Source organism: Citrus sinensis, chromosome 9 (assembly GCF_022201045.2).
Source record: "Citrus sinensis cultivar Valencia sweet orange chromosome 9, DVS_A1.0, whole genome shotgun sequence".
NCBI lineage: Eukaryota > Viridiplantae > Streptophyta > Magnoliopsida > Sapindales > Rutaceae > Citrus > Citrus sinensis.
In genome coordinates, this window is record NC_068564.1 from 31,432,885 (window position 1) to 31,455,763 (window position 22,879).

The 22,879-nt window shown below is 35.8% G+C and overlaps 3 protein-coding genes across 4 annotated transcripts; 1 reads left to right on the forward strand and 2 right to left on the reverse strand.

Moving 5' to 3' along the window:
- Positions 1 to 237: 237 nt before the first annotated feature.
- On the reverse strand, positions 238 to 7,826 carry LOC102621103 (biotin carboxylase 2, chloroplastic). Of its 2 annotated transcripts, none has more exons than XM_006474263.4 (16): positions 7,615 to 7,825; positions 7,204 to 7,538; positions 6,943 to 7,084; positions 6,498 to 6,596; positions 6,360 to 6,416; positions 5,990 to 6,061; positions 4,822 to 4,911; positions 4,228 to 4,287; positions 3,665 to 3,850; positions 3,448 to 3,540; positions 3,269 to 3,350; positions 2,724 to 2,830; positions 1,743 to 1,818; positions 1,386 to 1,432; positions 1,216 to 1,278; positions 238 to 884 (listed from the first exon to the last, which is right to left on the reverse strand). In XM_006474263.4, exons 1-16 carry the CDS (start codon positions 7,660 to 7,662, stop codon positions 828 to 830), a joined length of 1,614 nt encoding a protein of 537 aa, XP_006474326.1. In that variant the 5' UTR covers positions 7,663 to 7,825; the 3' UTR covers positions 238 to 827. The 2 variants fall into 2 exon arrangements, with proteins under 2 accessions (XP_006474326.1, XP_024953060.1); XM_025097292.2 differs by lacking the exon at positions 238 to 884 and adding an exon at positions 934 to 1,132 and having other exon boundaries at positions 7,615 to 7,826.
- A 2,257-nt stretch (positions 7,827 to 10,083) lies between these two features.
- Positions 10,084 to 11,911, forward strand: C4H1 (cinnamate 4-hydroxylase CYP73). Its single transcript, NM_001288840.1, is given in 2 exon segments — positions 10,084 to 10,936; positions 11,080 to 11,911. Coding segments are annotated over 2 exon segments (1,611 nt in total). The 5' UTR covers positions 10,084 to 10,088; the 3' UTR covers positions 11,843 to 11,911.
- A 106-nt stretch (positions 11,912 to 12,017) lies between these two features.
- Positions 12,018 to 19,567, reverse strand: LOC102620808 (auxin response factor 19-like). Its single transcript, XM_006474262.4, is given in 15 exon segments — positions 12,018 to 12,373; positions 12,376 to 12,506; positions 12,927 to 13,117; positions 13,197 to 15,010; positions 15,522 to 15,651; positions 15,735 to 15,810; positions 16,097 to 16,219; positions 16,399 to 16,563; positions 16,750 to 16,840; positions 16,962 to 17,046; positions 17,122 to 17,277; positions 17,512 to 17,568; positions 17,680 to 17,778; positions 18,637 to 18,758; positions 19,016 to 19,567. Coding segments are annotated over 15 exon segments (3,420 nt in total). The 5' UTR covers positions 19,065 to 19,567; the 3' UTR covers positions 12,018 to 12,242.
- Positions 19,568 to 22,879: the final 3,312 nt, after the last annotated feature.

Below are 22,879 nucleotides of genomic sequence, written 5' to 3' on the forward strand. Positions count from 1 at the left end.
TTATGATACATTAATACTATTAAGAAATGGAAAATTAATCAAAGCACCAACGAAAGTGGCATAGATTTGATTTGAAGGCAAGCTCTGATTGGTTGCAAGTTAGTGCATTTAAATTAAGAATTTTAAAAGCAAAATATTGTCATATTGATGCTTATAGGTTGTGATTGAAATCAGCCTATTCAAATATTAAAAAATAAAAATCTTTAGCGAGATGGCGTACCAAATCATCCACTCGCCTGATCAATAAAATCTTGTTACATTTATTTTAAAAATTTGACCACTTACATATATTATGATTTCGAGAGAACTATGGTCCTGTCGAAATCATTTTACTAAGACTTTCTCCAAACATTAATAACAAGGATCCAGTTACCTTGCAACAGTTGAAGGGTACCACGGCAACAATTTAAGCAACCACCCAATTATCAACATTCAAACTGATTGCCACTTAAAAAACCACAGAAGTTTATTTAACAATACAATTATTTTTGTGAAAAAAAAAAAGAAAATTACTGAAAAACCCACTACCCAGTTTCTAAGCTCTGGTTATTTATCACAGTTTCTAAGCTCTGGTTATTTATCACATCTTTCTAACCCCTAATTACATCTTTCGGCTCCATAAAATTAAGACAACACTCATCACCACCATCAAAATCAGTAAATCACTAAGAGTTTATGCACCGAATATACTATTTTACAGTATTCCTAGAAAAATGACAACACCCAATGTGGTTAATGGTACCAGTAAGTGTAATGAGGAAGAGTCATGGCCTTTGACTTTGACTGACCAAAGCTGTTAAGTGGTTGCAATTCCAGAAGAGACTCATCTAAGCAGTTGCACCAGCCATTTCATTTGGAGTTGTTGCCAAAACAATCTTCTGGGGCTGTAGGCATACATGCAAAAGATCAAAATGAATTGGGGAGAGGTAGTCGTTTATGGTAACAGAATGTTTATAAGAAATTGGGGCATGTAAAACAAAATTCATCCGTATGTTATGTTTCAACTTTTAGGAACATAGGAGTCCCAAAAACTTTACATCATTGATAAAAACTAAAAATGTGGCTTGTAGATGTGCAAGATGTGGAAATATCGGTCCAGTTCATCTCATTTCTCAAGAGTTTCCTCAAACAGCTTTAATTGTGTAGAAAAAGGAATGGTTAGAAATGGAAAACAAAGGATAGGAATATTTATGTTCAGGGTCATTGGTTTCTTACTGCTTGCAACTCCTGTTCATGTTTTGGAATGAACGCAGTGTCAACCTTCCCATTTTTGAAGTCCTGTAGAAAAATTTGGAAAATTAGGAAGATCCAACAGTTTAAAACTGAAACAAGTGGTGGTCTTACATAGAAGATGCACAAGACTTGTATATAATAGCTTTACTTACCTCAACATCAAGGATAAGTTTATGGTATTCGATGGTTGTAGGAACACCTGGAAATAGTTCAAACAATGTTATGAGACACGGAAATATGATAGATTGTGAGTTCAGATGAAACAAAACTCAAATTTTAAAGGTTGCTGAGTGGTGAACCACAATGCAATGTAGAAAAGGCCATGACTCTACCAGGTAAGATAATTGTTTTACAGGCGTATAGTGTCAAATGAGCCCAAGACGGCCCATGTCAAATTTCCACACTCAATTATTATATGCATGATAATAAAATTGCTTTTTGTAATTTATCCTGTTTCTGTAAGAAGCGCATAACTTGAGACACTTATTTCTGAAGTATGTAGACTTTACCTGTGATAATAGTGTCATTAAGAGCCCTTTTCATGCGCTCAATTGCCTTTTCTCTAGTTGGAGCCCATACAATAAGCTACAATGAAATATTTTCCCAATTAGTAAGAAGACCATGTTAAACTTGTACGTTCAAATTAGATGAGTAATAAAAATTAGCATGGTAACTTCATTTGATGAAATTAGCACAGTAGCTGTAGAGTTCAACTGCAAGATAAAGAAAAGTTATCCAGAAAATGCCTACGCAGCACCAGGTGAAAAGGACTAAAAGAAAAATATTTCTAATGTAAATGGAAATTACTAATTTGTACTGTATTAGACTCGTATACACGAAAAATTTCAAAAAAGACAACATAAGATATCAGAGTAAAAATGTCTATCATGCATAAATCTCTCACTTTTAAGCCCCAGGCCATAATATATATTCCACATTTCTCTCGTCCACTTTCTGTTTCTCATTTTGTCATAAATGTCCATTGTTCAGGGTAAAGACATTTTAAACTTATGGTTGAAAATGCAACTTAAATAGTACACATTTTTACTAATCAGAAACTATTATGTTCCAGTTGGTTTGAGGTCTCGTTGTAGTTGGGATTAATAAAACATGATTTCAGGCATTTTCCAGTCTATATAGAGCGGCCATCCCTAAGAAAGATGACAAAATTTTATTCACCAGTTAAGAAATTCTAATCAAACCCTCATGGACAGACACAGAAGCTACCACCAGTGGATTAATATTCTAATCCATAGACTATATAATTGAGTGCAAACCTACTGAAATGCTGATACCTAACCCCTCAAACGAAACTCTCCTTTGTATTATCTGACAAAATACACAATTCACGGAACCAATGGGTATTCCTCTTGTGAATACACCCATACAAAATAGCATGCCATGTCTGCAGATGATGAAATAAACCACTCATACATACGCCAAGCCACCAAGCAAAAACAAATACATGTAGAGGGAAGAATATGGCAAACCTTTCCAAGAAGAGAATCATAGCTTGGAGGAACCACATAATCAGGATAAACATGGCTATCCATTCTGACAAATGGGCCACCAGCTGGCAAGTATGCTGTTATTCTCCCTGTGTTCAAAGAAGAATGAGTATTTTGCAGAAAGTGAGAAAAAGGACTCTCCCAAACTATTTCATGTCTTTTCAAAGTTTATACTTTCTCTCGAGTTTCTGAAAACCTTGTTGGTGAATAGACATGCATGGATGCACTATGATTCCAAACAGAGAGAAAAAGAATATGTGAAGGAACATAAACCTAATGAAACAGGCAAAAAGGGTAAAAGCCACTGTTGTTTCACAGTGAAATCATTTAGCCTCGGATACATACTAAATGAATGAAAAGAGATTTCATTCGATTGGCAAACCTCATCTATTGTCCAAACAGGTATGACAAGTTTGGAAACCATAAAGAAAGAGGAAACCTGGCACAAGAGGTGCCAACTACAAAAGAGACACGCACACAAACACTGCACACATTCAGTGTGCAATATACATGTTATACAAACATACCTGGCCCAGGTCGGAAGTTTTTAAAAGGATCTTCTGCATTGATACGGCATTCAATTGAATGTCCTTGGAGCACAATATCTTCCTGTAAGTGAAAAAAAACCCAGCAAAAGCTTAAAAAGAACGGCCTATGGTGAGTATTTATTTTTATTCTTCCTTTGAAAATATCCCTTTCTGGATACCTGTTTGTAGCGGAGTTTTCCTCCCATTGCAACATAAATTTGTTCCTCAATCAAGTCAACAGAGGAAATCATTTCTGTCACAGGATGCTCAACCTGAGTTTTTCTCAAAAGGGAAAAATGATATTTAGTAGGTGTTATAAATAATCCCATGTGCAGAGAGTTATAACAACAATGTATTCAGTAGTATTCAGAAGCATAACCCTAGCACTTAGACTACCTGGATACGAGTGTTCATTTCCATGAAGTAGAAGGAACCTCTTTCATCCAAAAGAAACTCAACCGTTCCGACACCAATGTAACCAATGGATGCTGCTGCTGCAACAGCTGCATCACCCATGGCTTTCCGCAGTTCAGGGGTCAATGCAGGAGACGGAGCTTCTTCCAAAAGCTTTTGGTTACGTCTCTGAATAAGTCATATTCAACAGCACTGGTCACTTCAATAAGCTAGTTTTCCAACAAGATGAAATGACAAAAGTAATGATATGAGAAAAGAAAGAGCTCCCAAAAATAAAATAATTCTCAAGCCTGAAGGTTTTAATTCAAATATACAGAGTAGACACTTCACTTAACACCAGAACATGCTTAGGGTTGTATGAGAACTCCAGGTAAATGAATGCAAGTCCATTCTTCTACAAGATGAAATAAGGGAGAAAAGCAGAATCTATTTTCATTTTAATTAATCCACTTTATTTGGTCAAATATTGTACTCATGCCGAGTAATTTCAAGTAGTGGCTTGAAAATCATAATTTGATCTCTGTGTGTGTGTGTATTTCAATTACCTGGATGCTGCAGTCACGTTCACCAAAGTGGACAACATTGCCATATTTATCAGCAAGAACCTGTAGTGACAAAATGATTCAGGATGATTTTTTACAGAATAAATTAGAAGAGAGGGGGAAAAAATGTTGTTCTACGCCAACAGTATGTTACAATTCAACATGAAAATGTGTTAACACCTTATACATTGACGAGATTGAATACTACATGACTTTACTTCTTTTCCAATTCCAGTGATATAAAACTATTTTCAGTTTCTGAGGTACTCTATAATCAACTCAAATGAAAACTTTTGGTTTCATAATTGCCCATTTCACCCATATGCCACTATCATGAATGTGTACCCTTCTAGGGACAAAAGCATTTTTCAAAATTTGTCCTTTTGTGTAAAAACCTAACCCTGAGTAAGCCTGCTACAATGTTATTTGTCAGGAAGAAAACTCAGCTAAAATGTGTCCTCTAAGTTTCCTTAGAAGTAATCAATTTTTGGTCATTCTCTTTCTATGGCTTAGACTGTATAATTTCCGTAGGTCATTGGTGCAATTTTTTCAATAAAACGCTAATCACAAAGATAACACTTTAAGAACACTAATTACCTGGAATTCAATATGTCTTGGATTTTGAACGTATTTTTCCAAATAAACTCCATCATTTCCAAATGCAGCGGCAGCTTCACTCTTAGCTTGCTGTGAAACAAATAAAATACACACAATCAACTTATAGCAAACATCACTCATACAATGCATATAAGCTTTTCTAGAAAACTGAAATAGTAAGATTTAAATGATATAAAATAAATTGAGCAAGTGGGATGGCAGTCACTGCTATGACATCAAAATTTGGAAAAATCGTATCCTTGTTCAACAAGAGTATCAGGTTCAATAAGAACATGAATGAAACACTAACACATGGAAGCAAACTATTGGTACGGGCATGAGAACTTTCTTGAGCAAGAATCCGGACCGACTTCAAATTATACAACAGATCAAGTATTAAATTAACTTTTTTTGGGGGTGGGGGGGGGGGGGGTGTTGCCATACTTCGCAATTTTGAGAAAGGAAGAAAATTACAGACATGAATATAGTCAAATATTTGAATTGGTATTATTAAATAGAATTGATATTATCTCTTTCCAAGAGGCAAATGGCATAATTTGGAAATGCTACTTCATTCTTGGGAATTCATCTATCTTTGAAAGGGTAAAAAAAGTATATTTTTGTCATGTTTTTTTTTCTGGTTTTTCAGCTTTTAATTCTTTCCATCATTATTCCCTCTTAAAATTTTGAAAAAATCATTAATATTATATCATACCCAATCCAACCCACATCAAAGTCTTTCCATCCTCCTAATACCTAAATTTAGCCATTTTTTTAAACAATCCTAGCATTAAATCTCTTTGTTGGGCAACTAACATATTACAAAGATCCAGCATATTGGACCAGCATGTCTTCTACCACCAGAACAACTGGGTACTCGTAAGTAATAAGCAAGCAAATTGCATCAGCTACCAGTTTCATATCAAATAGGAAAAACATATGCTTGTTAATATAATGATATAAGCTCAATCCAAAAAGATTATACCCAAAAAAAAAAAGAAAGATATTCCCCTGCTGGACTTGGACACCTAGAAAACACTAAGACAAATTTTGCATGTTGGAAAAGAATTGTGCTTAACAGCTAGAGAGAAAATATTACAAGAAATTGCAAAATAAATGGGAGTCCCTGGAATAACCTCATGGGAACAGCTCAAATTAAGGGCCAAACCTGAAGCAACTTAACAAATTCACCAGGTTCTTTAGCAAGACGCATTCCACGTCCTCCACCACCGGCAGTTGCCTAAAAAACATAAAACAGGTTTCAAATCAATGCAATTGAAAGAACTAAAGTTTGTCTTGTGTTTCATTTGATTGCTTATAAGTACTAAGAACAAGATCAGAAATTTGAGTCTCCGCAAATCCATTTCCACAAATCTCTCATAAGGTTTTACATTTTCTAGAATTTATCCTAACAAATGGAGTACTGATCAAGAACAATATATTTCAGAAAACACTGAAATCTATTCTGCATCAGTTATGTAGAGGCAATGGCTGTAGCCAGAACAAGGCACAAATTGTTCAGAGAGGAAACCACTGACCTTGATCATCACAGGAAATCCTAGCTCATCGGCTAGCTTGACTGCTTCTTCTGTGCTCTGTAATGACAATTAACACAACAATGTTAACCAAAAATATGCAAAATCACTTTTGTCACTATTTGGTGGAAAGTGTGATACCTGTAACAATCCATCACTACCCGGGACAGTAGGAACACCTGCATTCTTCATTGTTTCCCTAGCAGTTGACTTGTCGCCCATAATGCGGATGCTGTCAGGCTGCCAAACCAAAAATTCAAATGCTTTTTTATTTTAATTTTATTTACCAAATACAGGAGCAAGAGATACCTTTAAGCATCAGTTTTAGTAAATCCTTTATGAGCTAAACATGAATACAAAATTCATTCCTGACACCAGCTTTGTTTTGTAGAATCCCCCCCCCCCCCCCCCCCATGCTCTCCATATTTAACTACTTACAAGATGTTTAACTCAGAATGCTACATTAAACTAAATATGCTACATACTAATAATTTGAAATAACAATAGAGCAAATTTATTCAAAGAACAAGGAGTAATATTACATTTTCTATTGTCATTGTATGGATCCCTGATTTTGATGACTTACATTGGGACCAATAAAGTTAATTCCGTGTTCTCTGCACATTTCAACAAAAACAGCATTCTCAGCAAGGAATCCATATCCAGGATGCAACATTGTACATCCTCGGCTAATAGCAGCAGACAGTACGTTTGGAATCAATAAATACCTGTTAAAAAAAAAAAAAGCCAAATGGATTTAAAAAAAAAAACTACACTCGAGACTCATGGAAAAGAACAAAATGATAGGGATGCATGCATGTGTGCATGTATGGACATCCCCACTTACGATTGGCTACTAGGAGCTTCACCAATGCAAACGGATTCATCCGCCAATTTAACATGAAGGGCATCCTTATCGATGGTGGAGTAAACAGCAACACAAGGTATCCCCATTTCATGAGCCGTCCTGATAACCCTCACAGCAATCTCTCCTCTATTGGCCACTAGGATTTTCTCCTGACGACACGTCACTTTGAGAGCTCCGCCGCCACTGCAACGCCTCTTTAACTTACCGCCAACTCCAGCCACTACTTGCCTCGGAAAGTTCACCGTCCTGCTCCCCACCATAAAGCTACATTGCGAACTTCTCAAAATCCCCTTGCCCCTCCCAACAAACAATCCCTGAAAAACCAATCGATCGATCAATCGATAATAAATTTACATGAACAAAGGGGTTGGAAATTAAAAAATGACGTACGGGAGAAGTGGTGGTGACAGATTTGGACATGGTCATGGAGGCGTCCATTGCGTGCGTAGAGGTAGGATCTGAATCCAAGCAAGAAAGCCACCAGCACAATGAGACTTGTGAGATTTTAGTTTGAGATTTTGAAGGGGCAGTTGGCGATGGAAACGAGGGGACTCACTGATTGAATGCTCCGCCTCTTTTGGTTGGAAACCAAAATGAATTTGGGCTTATGCTTACTCTTTTGCCTTACTCACACAGTCAGACTTTCTCTTCAGAGTCCATTTGGTCCAATCATATCATGCCACCTCATCTGCATGCTTGTTGCCGTTGGGGCCCGCTTTTTTTTCTCATTTTTAAATGATTTCGGCAAAATTGAAGCTGTTTTGACTTTTATATGACTTGTATTGGCGTGTTGTAAATGAGTAGGAGTTTGTTGGGTAGTCTAACAAATACAAACTATCGATTCAGTAGAATTGTATATTGCTAAAAAATTGGATACTTTCTATGAATTGTATTTTTTCTGAATTCTTATTAATCAATAATTTTAATAAAAAAAAGTTGAGAGAGATGGGCTTAAAGTTTAGTAAATAAATGAAAAAAAAATGCACTTGATTTACACAGAAAGAATTTCACTAGAGAAAATTTGAGAGCTTTCACTAGCGAAACAAATACGATGTTAAACTTAAATGGAAAAAGCTATTTACCCCGAATTTGTCCCTCGAATTTGCTCTTCGAAAGACAAAACGCACCGTTTAATAATTTGATTGCTATTTACTTTTGAAGCACGTGTTTTTTTAGTTGTTTTATGTAAAAAAAAAAGACAGTCAACGTGCAGCATTTATTTCATTTGCTGCGTTTCAGCTATGCGCACTTATTTCCTTTGCTTTGCTTTTGAAAGTAAAAGTGAAAGTTAAGTGGAAAGTAAATAAAGCAACACGTGTGGAGAGAAAAAACCAAACGATGCGTTTTGTTTTTCGAGACGCAAATTTGGGTAAATAGCAGCACTCTAACGCTTCCTGCTCCCTTCTCTAAAGGATTTTGTACGAATCAGATCCTTAAATTCAGATTTTCATTAATTTTTAGCCCAAAGCGTTACTCGACTGGACTCCACTTTAGTTGGGCCACATTTTCTATTCGAATCTAATTTTTTATTTGACAGGGACTATTCGCACCTCTAGAATTTCTTATAAAACCCCCCGTTGTCAAGACCTATTTTCATTTTAGAAATATCCTTTTTCTATTTTTTCTTTCCTTTTCTTCTGTTCAACTCCAATTATAATTTCTAAATCAAAATTTTGAATGAACAAATCATATATGTTTAACTGAAAAAAATCATGTATATTTGAATTAATTAGAGTAAAAAGTGGACTTAGGTAGATAACTTTTAATTTTTTTAACATAAAAAAGGAAGAAAAATAAAAAAAAAATTCTTTTAAGATTATATGTTAAATTAAATATGAATGAGTCGAGTGATAAGAGTAAGAATTTATTAGTAGAATTACATTAATTAGAATGCAAAGTGTTTGTAAAGAAACAATATATATATATGGAAAACAGTAGTGTAGTTGTAGAGGTGTAAATAGTTAAAGAAAGTATAGAAATCTAATTAAAGTTATTATGTTCTTTAATATAATTAAGATAGAATAGGAGTTTTATAAGGTTTATGAAAGGGTGTCAATAATCCAACTGTTTTTCTTTAAGAAGGTGAAAATCTTAAATAATTAAACCACTTACATTACATATATAGAAAGTCATCATTTAGAATCATTCTCATCATATACGATGAATTTGAAAACTTTTTAATGAAATTTGAATTTATTAATTATGTATGCTCTCGTCCAACCCTTTTGTCTACAAATCAAATATCTAATATAGTTTAAACGCGTGCAATGTATCCAATCTAGTTCACACACTATACTCCTCATTTTTTTTTCCTTGTGAAACCGCATTTGTAAATCATATTCATAGTTTTTGACGAACATCTTTTTAATTCCAAAAAATAAGCCTACTTGGTGAGTTGTTCTCGTTCTCGTTCACATAAGTCGTCATGCACTTGGGTGGAGGGAGGAATTGTCAAAGAGACGATGTGAAAGTGATATAGCTTTAGTGGTGCATGACATGTAAAAACTTGTGTACGTAATTTTGCATTGACAAAAGAAGAAACCAACAAGGGTTTACTTGTTCGTAATTAATTAAGAATAGAGCCGTCCAAAGTTATTGATTATTGGAGGCTTTAGTTTGACGCTAAGCAAGTTGGGATTAATAAGAGAAATGAAAGTTTACCTTGAGAGGCATTACACCTAACCACAACAACTACAAAATCTGACTCCTCCTACCTTGTTTTCAAAAAAGCCAATGGATTTTTTTTTGAAACCATTGGGCACCGACCATCTCAAGTCCCACCAACCACCATCTCCATTCATATATAATCCCATGCTTCCCTCCTTCAACATTCAAAATTAATCAAACACGTCCTCTCTTCAAACATGGCAAATCTTGTTACAATTTCATTCTTTAGCATCCTTCTCACAATCTCACTGCTTTCGTTCAACAAATCTTTAAATCTTATATCAATCACTCTCCCTCTTGTTCCTCTTATTGCATACGTTTTGAAATCCTTTTTAAAATCTTCGAAAGCCTTTTACCCTCCAACTCCTATCTCTATCCCAATATTTGGCAATTGGCTCCAAGTTGGCAATGACCTTAACCACAGGTTACTAGCATCAATGGCACAAATTTACGGCCCCGTATTCCGTCTAAAACTTGGTTCAAAAAATTTAATAGTGGTATCAGAGCCAGACCTAGCTACCCAAGTACTACACACGCAAGGTGTAGAATTCGGATCCCGCCCACGCAACGTGGTTTTCGATATTTTCACGGGCAATGGACAGGACATGGTGTTCACTGTTTATGGTGAGCATTGGCGCAAAATGCGTAGGATTATGACACTGCCATTTTTCACCAATAAAGTTGTGCACAATTACAGTGACATGTGGGAGCAGGAAATGGACCTAGTGGTGCATGACTTGAAAAATGATTATGAGAGTGTGAGCACAAAAGGGATTGTTATTAGGAAGCGTTTGCAGCTCATGCTATACAATATTATGTATAGGATGATGTTTGATGCAAAATTTGAGTCACAAGAGGATCCTTTGTTCATTGAAGCAACTAGGTTTAATTCTGAAAGGAGTCGGTTGGCTCAAAGTTTTGAGTACAATTATGGAGATTTTATTCCTTTGCTCAGGCCATTTTTAAGAGGGTACTTGAACAAGTGCAGAGACTTGCAGAGTAGGAGGTTGGCTTTCTTTAACAACAATTTTGTTGAGAAAAGAAGGTAAAAAACTCTTTTTTATTTTAAAAACATGCGAACATTTGCACATGGGAACTCTTTTCATTTTTTTGGCTTTTTAATATTCTCAAAAGGATATTAGTGTACATACTTGATAATTCTAATTTGCATTTTCTTTTTTCTTGCAGGAAAATCATGGCTGCCAATGGAGAGAAGCACAAGATAAGCTGCGCCATTGATCACATAATTGATGCTCAAATGAAAGGGGAGATCACTGAAGAAAATGTTATTTACATTGTTGAGAACATAAATGTGGCGGCAATAGAAACAACACTATGGTCCATGGAATGGGCAATAGCTGAGTTAGTCAATCACCCAGAGGTTCAACAGAAGATCCGTCGTGAAATCTCGACAGTCCTTAAAGGAAATCCGGTCACAGAATCAAACCTGCATGAATTACCGTACCTGCAAGCCGCAGTAAAAGAGGTACTAAGATTACACACTCCAATTCCGTTGTTGGTGCCACATATGAATCTAGAAGAAGCAAAACTTGGAGGCTTCACAATTCCTAAAGAGTCCAAAATTGTGGTGAATGCATGGTGGCTAGCAAACAACCCCAAATGGTGGGAAAAACCTGAGGAGTTTCGGCCAGAGAGATTCTTGGAAGAGGAATGTAATATTGATGCTGTTGCTGGTGGTGGCAAAGTTGACTTCAGGTACTTGCCTTTTGGCGTGGGAAGGCGAAGCTGCCCTGGAATCATACTTGCATTACCAATCTTGGGGCTTGTGATTGCAAAACTGGTGACATCTTTTGAGATGAAAGCTCCACAAGGGATAGATAAGATTGACGTGAGTGAAAAAGGAGGCCAATTCAGCTTGCACATTGCAAATCATTCAACTGTTGTCTTCGATCCGATAATGGAATCACTTTCCCAACCAATGCCACAGTAACTTCTCTTCAGAATGTTTCACGTGTTTACATCATCAGACTATTGAATAAATAATTGTTTTGAGTAAGTAGAGATGAATGTTACCAATTGTCCCATCACATGTATTTCCATTTTTCACTCCAAATCTGCGTTAAGTAGATAATTCCAGCAAAGGAAACCTTTTCTCGCTTCACAAGTTGGGAAATTAAGATGACTAATTTTATTGGAAGATGGTAGAATCTACACTTTTTGTACACTCAATGGTCAAAAGTCAAAATTAGGCCATACAAACTTTGATGCTTTTGCTTTCTACAATTCACCTGACCCGGAATACAATCAAGTGAAAGCAAAATGGTACCGACTAATCCACTAGTTTAAGGACATGCCGCACCTTCACTAAACTTCAATTTCCAATTATAACCTTAAGTCCTTAATTTGCAGGCTGTAGCTTGTGTCGAATTTTGAGAAAGATGCGAATTATGAACAGAATCCCCATAAACAATGTAATGTCCAAAAGCTGAAGAACTGTTAGCATTTTGGTAGGCTACTGTTAAGCATTCCCATTATCGGAGCTGCTACAGGCTTGATGGGGAAGGACAGAATTTCCAAAATCTCCATCCAAGCTCATCTGCTGTACTTCTTGTGGAGATAAAATCTTTATGCAACGGACACAATTCACAAACTCCCTGAAAAATCCCAAACCAAACAATGTATTAGGCAACCCAAGTTTATTGACATATGGATTGGAAATCAGTCGCAAAGATTTCAATATAGAGGTTTTTGGTCAAACAATACTACGACATGTAACAGTAAGAAGAAATTTTCTCAGTTTAGAATGTATCTCAAAAGTTCAAGATCAGGTTCCAGAAATATGATAAATAGGGACAAAGCAAGAACAATACAGGTTTAAAAATGGAAAATAATAATAATACTACGTTAGGAAGCTTGGAGCCTAGTAAATAAATCACCGAGGGCTGAACCTTGTCATACTTCAATAGAATCAAACTATAGTTATTTGGTGGAGGGCTGCACTAATAAATATTACCCAACAATAATGAAAACTTAAGCATTAAAATTCATTTATTGGAAAGAAGCAAAGGGCTTACTTCCAAGGGTCGTCACCAACTAGCAGGACATCGTTCTCGTGATCCACATACACAAGCTTCCAGCCTATCCTTCCTCGATCTTCAAGTTGCCCCTCTATGCCAAACCTACGAGCAAGGTCTTGCTTGAGCTCATCATAACCTGAGTAACGTGTGATATCAATAGATCTTCCAACAGCTCCACGTTTGTACACCTACAAAAATTGTACTTAATATAAGATCTTGACTATTTTAAATTTCAGTCTACTGAAATTCAATTCGAGAAAATCAAACCTTGGTATAAGTCCTCATTCTCTGTGGAAATTGGGGGGGCGGGGCCCAAGGACCTCCATTCAAGAAACTGCTGTCATTTATCGTGGAATCAATTGAATTAAATGCCATATCTGGAACTCCAAATGACTGCGAAACAATTGAGGATGACAGCTCCTGCTGAGCATCTTTTGAATTTTCATAGTTAGCAAGCATTGCTCCTGAAGAGATATTATTCGAGAAATCCTTCCCCAATCCCATCATGCCCTTTGTAAGCAATGGATCAGGATTCATGGATCCCAACGGTCCATCAATGTTAGCCCCATATGGAATGTTACTCCTGGGATCAACCGGAACTTCCCCAACTTGACTTGTGTCTCTCAACGTTGACTGCAGATTGTAGGACAATGAGTTGTTGTTCTGCTGTAAATGGACATCATTCTGAGAAAGGCAAACTGAAGTTGTGGAAGATGATGTGTCCAAATAGTCTGTCTGTGTAGCTGCACCATTTAGGTATGTTTGTGGGGTAAAAAAACCTTGGTTCTGAGTCTTGGATATATTCACTGAAGGCTTCACATCGGACTTGTGCGGCAAATCTTTGACCAAGTTAGCATTAGATGGCATGGTTTCCAAAGCACTTGGATTCAAAAGTGCGGAAGCAGATTGAGCCACTTCCTCTCCAATTCCAGCACTTCGGTGCGTCCGACTATTTATTGTTGGTTGAATCAAGCGTTGACAGTTGTTTGTGGAAGGTGAAGTGGAACAAGAAGGATTATCATCAGTAATCACAGACTGCCCTACTCCTGCAGCTCCTGTCAATGCACTGTTACCAGCAGTAGAAACTGGATTGATAATATGGGATGCAGGGAGCCCCATATGTCCGGGCATTTGAGGCAGTATGCCAGGTTGCTGTTGCTCGAGCTTCGGCTGCTGGGGAGGTTGGGAGAATTGAACATTGTTTAAGCTGCCACTATTTGCTATCTGCTGCGACATAATGTTTGACTGAGGAAGTGAGGTTGGTGTTACTTGATGCATTTCCAGCATCTGTGTGGGTGTCCCAGATCTAGAGAAGCTCTGGGATGCATCTAAAAGCTGCCTTTGCTGATCTTGAAGTTGAATAAGTTGAGCAGGCTGTTGAAGTGCAGACTGTTGTGATAAAAGTGATTGCCGTTGTTGCTGAAGCTTCTGCAACAGATGCAGCTGAATCTGCTTGTCAGACATTTGTAAATTTTGGTTTATTGGATCAGGAAGCTGGGTTTGCATAAGGTTTTGCTGTTGGTTCTGGCCCATTATGTGTTGTTGTTGCTGCTGCTGCTGCAGGTTTTGAGGAAGGTTTGCTGGAAGCTGAGGGTTTTGAATAGATGGCTGCTGCTGAAGAATATTACTAGTTTGGACAAGATTTTGAGGCTGAAGAACTTGAGCCTGAACTGGACCAGAGGGTAAATTTTGAGTAATCATATTTTGCCTTGATTGTTGAGAAATATCACCCAGTGGCTGCTGCGGTAGAATATTTGACCCTAGTGGGTTCACAGTGGATGGCAGCTTCGCGAGCTGATCAATCTGCGGCACTTGCTGTGGCAGGCTCTGGCCAGTATACTGCAAGTTATTTTGCTGAGGCATTTGTGAAAGACCTCCATTGAGGTTTTGCAAAATGGACCCTGGTAAGGAATGCATGTAACTTGACTGCATGGCATTTGCCAGGGATGGATTTTGCTGCATGTTCATCCACTGGACCAAGCTTAGTCCAGGAAGAGACTGCGAATCCTTCACACCAAAATCATCACCGATCCATGGCATAGTCCTCTTGAATACGTTATCCAAATCAGATGCATCATCATCTGCAATAGCATATAACCTAAGGTAAAATGTCTCATCAATACTATGGTTGCGAAATAAGCCCTTTCTTCGCTTTTATTGGACCGGAAAAAGATATTCTAATGCCAGGAATAGTGTAAGAAAGCATATTCAGGAGTAAATCATAAGCTTAGCACTCTGGCATTCTAAACCATTTCACAGACCAAATACATTTTAAGGTCAAACACTGCCAAAAGATGACAGACAGAGAGAATCTACGTTCAAAACCCTGTACAACTGCATTCAATGCAATCAGTTTATTCCATGCACATTTATGGTCCATTGAATGGGATGGAATACACACATCAAACACATACACAGTGCCCATAAAACTCAATGGTAGGATCAGTCAATGGAAAGTATAACACACAACAAACAACCACCAAGCAAATGCCAATGCAAAGGGGTACCCAGGAGAAGACAATCTAAGAAAGAAGGAAGTTATATCTTAACCAATCAAAATATACTTAAATAGACATCAAGTACTAGGCATACCTGCTTGCCTTGGATGCTTGGATCTAAAGAATGGAGGAGGGCAAATGAAAAATGGAGCAGTCACTGGTTCAATCTCCCAAATTGAGACACGATTGCGCTTTTCCCCAGCAGTAGACTCATCCCAACCAACCTACTAACAGATATGGGTTAATAACAGTGAATATGAAAAAATAATGACATTGTTTAATTTGCTTAAAACGGCATTGTATCAACCTGCAAATTGCGCCATTGAGAGTTCTTCCATCTGACAGGATCAAGATCACTGATACCCGTAATTGTACCCATATACCTGCAAATCACATGCCTTTAGATTAGTAATTTGATAAATACTTCATAAATTTTGCAGGCCATTTTGTTCAAATTCAGGAACGCAATCTGGGATCTTAATAAAAATGAATCCAGACCAAGAATTTACAAGTAACGTTTTTAGTTTCATTTTAAGCAAGGTACCAAGAGATTAAAATGCAAAATTAAAAATTTCAAATTTGGACCAATCAGAGGCCATTCTCTTGAGTATTTTTCATGTCAAACCAGATTCAAAATCACAAAGAGAATAGTAACTTAAAAACAACTACCTTCTTGTTCCTGACTCTTCAGTTTCAAACATCATCCTAAAGCGCATGCCAAGTGAGATTTGGTTACTGTGCACTGCTTTGTAGTACTTGGCCAATGGGACAACAAATTCTGAAGGACTAGCCCTGCATTAATAAGGAAAAATGTAATTTAGGGTAAGGTCTCAACACCTAGAAACTTAAGTCATCCTACATAAACTGATTTGAGACACACACTAGCATACGGTTATTTCCACAAAGGTTTTGCTTCATCTCACTACCAAACCATAGAGTTGTGCCACAAATAAAAAAGCTAAGTTTCTGACCTTGGATTATAAAAGACAGTGAAGGGACTATTATTTGCAGCTGCATGTGCTGCTGCTGCTAGGATTCCAATATGCATACTGTCACTTGAGAGTACTGATGAGGATAGATTGGCGGGCTGCCTGTTAGCTCGCCTAATGCCTAAGAGTAGCTGTTGCTTTTCATCTCTGCACACACATACAAAGGATCAGAACAACAATAAAATGGATTTTTGATTGCAACAAGAGTTTTTTACATAAAGAAAGCAAACATTTTTCTGAAAATTATATCAAGAGAAAGAATTTCCAAGGAATCTCAGTTCACTACCATTTCCTAATGAATAATTTCCAGGGAGTCCAGTTCATTACTCTTACCTAATAAACAAAACAGAGTCACCAGCAAAAAGCCTCTTTCCACTAACAAATAAGCTCCAGCCTGTTGTAAGCAAGTGTCGTTTCGGTTGTCCTGAGTACAAAGAATTGTTATCAAATACTTGCAACTGGAAAAGGTCAGAGCATGAAAAGTAATAGTAAAAAAACTTTATGGATTAAAGTAGTGAAATACCAAGGCTGCAAAATGGACATACCCCGATAGATATGACGGAAGGTCCATATATTATCATGCAAATCCCTGGCCATAAGTTCTTGAGCAGGTGGTTGCATTGAGAAATCCTATCACAGGAAAAAGAATTAAGATCCAACTGCAAAAGTACATAGTGACCTTCGATATAAGAGAAAGCTACTCACAAGAGGAGGGAAAATCTTCTCAGCAGCACGACGTGGCACAGAGAAACCTCCATGAGTGCTCGTATCACTTGCTGTCAAAGTTTTGCAGAAGAACTCTGTTTGTGGTTTGTTTGACTTCAGTGCAAGATCCGATCTTAACAACGCCTCCCTATCATACTGAAAACAGGATGTTGGTGGATTAAGTTTTTTGAGGCAGCAACTTAAATTTGAAGCAGCATTGGGATTGGGCATGTCATTGCTAATTTGCATCTAGTTGCCTTGTTTGATTTGATGAAACAACTACATTATATTCTATAAAGTATTTCAATGGCATATAAAGTGTTCCAATGGCATGTTCACAGATCAAGTACAAAATGAAGATCCTTTAGTTATTAGAAACCAAGCCCTTACAGAAGGAACAGGTTGGAGAGTCATTTGAGCATACACTTCATCTGTTTCTGTGTCGGCCTACAAAATCAAACACAAGAAAGTTGAAATCACTATTCACTGTGAAATACAACCTTATGAATTAGGTTGTTGGGTAAGAAAAATGAAAATCTAATAAGGTCAAGTGCATACATGCAAGGTGACATTGAGAAGAATACACAGTAGCTTTGATGGAAGATTTGGATAGTTTGGTATTTGGCCATCAATATCCTTCTTCATAGATGCTGCCACCTGTAGCCATAAATTCCAATCCAAGTCAGAGAATGAACTTAGTCCAAAAAGAAGACACCAACAAAAAGGCACAAAGCATCCATATACAACAATCCATCAGTCCTTTAGCTGACAGTGTTTAATGCTTAGAGCATAGCAATAGCTTTAACTGGAACAAGAAGTAATAATTAACCTCTTCCCTCCTAGTCCTGGTTTAGCGACGGTAAACAAAGCTATCCACAATACATAACTTTTGGGAATTCTTAAACTATTATTGGAGGAGAGTAGAGCATGACAGTGAGTAAGATTTTCCACATTTTGATGAAAAAGAAATTCAAGAAATATATAATGAATAATAAATGCTAGACACAAAACTATTGTATATAAATTGACCTGGTATGATTTTGAGTTTGACTTTGAGTTTTCATTCAGCCAATAATCTCATATTATGTAAATTTGTCCATAATAGTTTGTACATGTACAAATACATGGTAATGATAACAAGTAACAACACTAACTGTACAAATTCCCATACAAACTACATAGTGATACAAATGTCATCAGTATATCACTCGCACGCTTTGTAGGCATAGTAGAATTACACTATCAATTGGTTGACTTTAAGAAACAGGAAAAATGCAATAAAAAGTCAACAACACGTTACTAGCAATTCAGCAGTAGTTAGAAAGTTGAAGAGGCAACACCATCTAAACTCAGGGTAAAATGGTAATTTACTTAAACAACCAAAGTGCTCGCTTTAACAAGATCGTTGCAATCTAATCCGCAATTATTATTTCACCCAACCAACAACCGATATTATTATTATCAGGCAGCAATACAAAATGTAATGAAAAGAGAAACGAAGAAACGGAACGGCACCTGCTCGCTGTGGCCTTGTGGGAAGTACACGACGTGGGTCCCAGCAGCGGGCAAGTTCACCAACGGTCCTGCACACGCGTGCCATAGCTCCGTGTTTATAGTCTTCTTCTCCCCTCCTCCTCCTGCAATCAACCGTCACCCGCCCATTCGCCCAACGTATTTAATTTTTTTATTAAAAAAAAAAACTTTTTTTTGGTAAGAGAAGAAAAATCCAATAAAGTCTTTTCTTTTTAATTTAAATAAAGACAACTGAGAAAACTACAAAAGCTTGAAAACTGATCCGCGATTCGTTCTATGCTTCCTTCTCAGTTCTTTATTTTTTTGATTCACCTTGCATATACACAAATCTATAAAGACGAAAAGAGAGAGAAGAGCTGACCTTCGCCGGAATTTGAAGCAGCTCCGGCAGTGTTTGCCGGTGTCTTCATTGCTCTTTCCGACGCTCTATTCCAACTTTATAGGAAATTTGATCAGTTAATTTTTCACTGACTCATTGATTTTCTCAACAAGTCAATAACACTATCAACCAAGCTATAACTAAAACTGGTGGAAGCTCAGATCAGCTGGGACAAAAACACTCCCCAAAAAAAGTGCTTTTGAGGAAAGCCAAGTCAACAAAAAGGAACTGAAATTTTACCGGCTGAAATTTTCCCGGCCAAAGTCGCCGGGAAGTGAGGGGACAAGTGGCCGGGGAAAGGGGGGACGGAGACAGAAAGAAGAGGAAGAGAGTACAAATAAAAAATGAAAAATAAAGAAATTAGTCTTTGTTTTTTTTGGGTTTGTTAAGTTCTACAGAGACCAAAATGCTGAAGCTTTGCCCCCTACCTTCCCCTACATTACCCAGACATTTTCTTTCCTCTTCTCTCCTTTTACTCTCTCTCAATTCTCAGTCTCTGTCTCTCTCTCTCTCTCTCTCTCCCTTTTTGCCCCTTAAATGTAGAAAGTTGTAATATATTGCATAAACTAAGTTAAGCTAATTTTTAAATTTAACCATGGTTAATCTGTTCTACTACTGTTCTTGTTGTTTATTGAGCAAACAACTTCTAGGTCTCTGCTTTTAAGAAATATTACAAAGCCATGTCAGATTATGGTTTTATGTTCAGGGATTACACCATTTCTTCTTTACATAGATAGAAAATAGAATTTATGAGACAATTACTTAAAAGTACATTTTGTATAATAGCTATCTCTCTCTATTTGATAAAAAATCATCTCATGATCTTGAACCGAACTTACTTGGGATCGCAAATTCCAAATTTATTTATAAAGAATAGATGTAATTATATTGGTGTCTATAATTGATTTTTTATTCTTTAAAGTATAGAAGTATTGATGGCAACTAAGGGCCGTGCCAGGAGGTGGAAGGAGTGGCCTAAGCCCTTGCTAACTTAAATAATAATAATAATAAATTAATGAATTTATTTTTGTTTTAGTGATTGATTTATTATTAATTGTCTTAAAAAATCTTTTAATTTATGAAATTTTTAAAATTCAATATCTTCTCTTAGTTCCTTTTTTCGCCTTTTTCTCTAGAATATCATAATTTATCATTTATGTGTTATAATAGATTCTATTATCTTCCTCTTGTTTGTTAATTTATTTATCAAATTAAGATCATTTATGATAATTTCTTTCTTTTATCTCTATTTCAATTATTAAAGAATTTATCATCATAAACAAACCCATTGACAAACTACAACTGCAAGCTCTTATTAAAGCTAAAATTAAAAGTTGTCAAGATTTTAAATTCTAACAAACTAATAGTTTAATGCACATCATAGGATAAATAACAAGATATTAATTGATAAACTAATAAACCACTAAAAATTACAGGTAAATCGTTTTGGAATTTAAACAATATCATTGAATGAAATTTAGTATCTCAATATTAAAAAATAAAATAAAATTGCGATGTTGTATAATTTAGTCCATCCAGTATATAATTCTTGGTTTGGCTCTAATCAAGGGATGATATAGAATATAATGTATAAGTAGTGATTAAAGAATCTATCAAATAGATGAGGTCGAGAATGAAACAAAAAATTTGCATTAAAATTACAATGTTATAGGATTTTTTTTTTTTCCAAAAAAACAAAACCAATATTATAATACCGTGGTGATTTCAATTAAATAACAATTATGAGGTTATAGTTGGTAAAGCATCCAGGAACATGACAGTGGGACTTGTATGGAAGCGATCACAATCTATTTCCTTTCTTGTAATTTATAGAAAGTAACAGATCCGTAAGTTATTATTCAATTGTTTATTTTGATCACTTATCAACTAACCCACCAGGCAAGTGTAGACAAAATGATGCGTTTATTGACCCATTGTTTTGACCATCGCCATCACTTTCCACTTTCTAATTACCCCCCCCCCCCCCCCCCCCCTCCATTATTAACCTGATGCACATGTTTATTTATTTATTTATTTATTAATTTTTCCTCCCTAACCTTTCTTTTTTCTTTTTTTTTTTCTTTTTTTTCCACAGACCTTAATTAGTTTCCACTCTCGGTTTTGGCAAGTCAAATTCTTTAACATCATGTTTCAATGTTCCACGCTTTGTTCCAAGAAAACTCGACATTATCTTTACATTACGCTCCAACTAGTTTTCATCTACAGCATTGAACTTTTTTAGCACAATATCATTTGCAAAACTTTCATATACAAATGCACAGGTTAGCAGTCACATAAATAATTGAACGAACATGGCCAAGCTCAATGGCTTAAGTATATTAGAGTGATGCAACAACTTTCGGACTCAAAACATGATCAGGTGGATTGGAAAAAGATTGAAATACTATAAAATTAAAAATAATACGATCATTAACATAAATAATGATAATTTACAACTTCACTACACACACACACACATATATATATATATATAGTCCTTTTTTTTTAATGAGAACATTACTTCTTTAATCAAGTGAAGATACTACTCAAATATTAAAAAAAAACAATTTTAATACATTAGAAATTATTTTTTATCTATTACTTTATTGAAATATGCATTTTAATACATTGAAAAAGACATTTTCATTTTAATCAAGTTAGGATATCATTAAAATTTAAATAAAATATGAATTTTAATACACTCGAGATACTTTTTTGTATCTCTTAATCTCTTAAAATTTATATTTTTATTTGTCAATATAATCCTTACGTTAATAAAATAAGAGTAAAATTGTATATATATGGACTAAAAAAATGGATTTCCTATTTAAAACATTACAATAAAATAATATAAAATAATAATTGGAATTGGTAGATGATTAATGGCTTCTAATGGGATCTTGAAACTTGGAATTGGTTTCCATTATTGAAGATGAGAGCTGGACACGGCTGCCCTCACATGGGGGACTGTACGGTCAGTGGGTCACCTCACTTGCAATATAATCCTATTCTTAAGTGAAAATTAAGAAACGTAATTGCACAATACTTTTTATTATTATTTAATAGTTTTGATACAAAATCGAAAGGAAGTTCCCACCGGGCCTAATAACCACTAGCTGACGTGGCGAACATGTCGGCGGCCGTGGGCCCATCGTGCATGTGCGATGTTGACAGCTCCACAATTTTTTAAACATTCTATTTTCCAGTGTCCCTGTACTTTTACCTCGAACCACTGACGATTACTATGAATCCACAGTTCGTATATCTTTTAGTTGGTTTCCAAATTTTACTATTCCTGCATTATTACCAATGTTCTATGCATTTATGTCCTTATCTCCCCTAACATGCTTTATATATAATGGATAAAAAAAAATTATTAATAATAATAAACCAATAAACCTGAATCCATTATGCACAAAAGTTAGTTTTAAAATATTATTTTTGACAAAAGTTAAACCATAAAAGTCCATATATCTTTTATTCAAACACCATGAACAAGAATAATTACATCAAGCTAATAAAAAATTAAATCAAATTGGTTCGTTATTTTAAAACTCAAACTAAAGTTAATTAAGAATCGGTTGGTTCTCTAACCAAACAAGTTCCAATGTGTCAGTTCAAAAATTTTTGTCCATCCCTATCCCCATAACATTCCATGCTCATTTATATGATACAAATTATATTTTCAGTGTATTTATAGGTGTGAGCGTAATTTTAGAAATGATTAATGGACCATTTGCTAAAGGGGGTATTTACGTGCAAAAATCTTTTTCCTAGTGAGTTACATTATTATTCATCAGGGTGCCCAATTTTATAATACAAATTGCTGCACGTATAATAATTTAT

Bases quoted from the DNA above. Each gene is read 5' to 3' on its own strand.
- LOC102621103 (XM_006474263.4), bottom strand. From the start codon at position 7,662: ATGGACGCCTCCATGACCATGTCCAAATCTGTCACCACCACTTCTCCC. The intron at 7,085-7,203 runs GTAAGTGGGGAT...TTTTTTTAACAG, and splicing joins GAAGCTCCTAGTAGCCAATC to GTATTTATTGATTCCAAACG. The intron at 2,831-3,268 runs GTATGTTTGTAT...CTTTGAACACAG, and splicing joins AAACTTCCGACCTGGGCCAG to GGAGAATAACAGCATACTTG.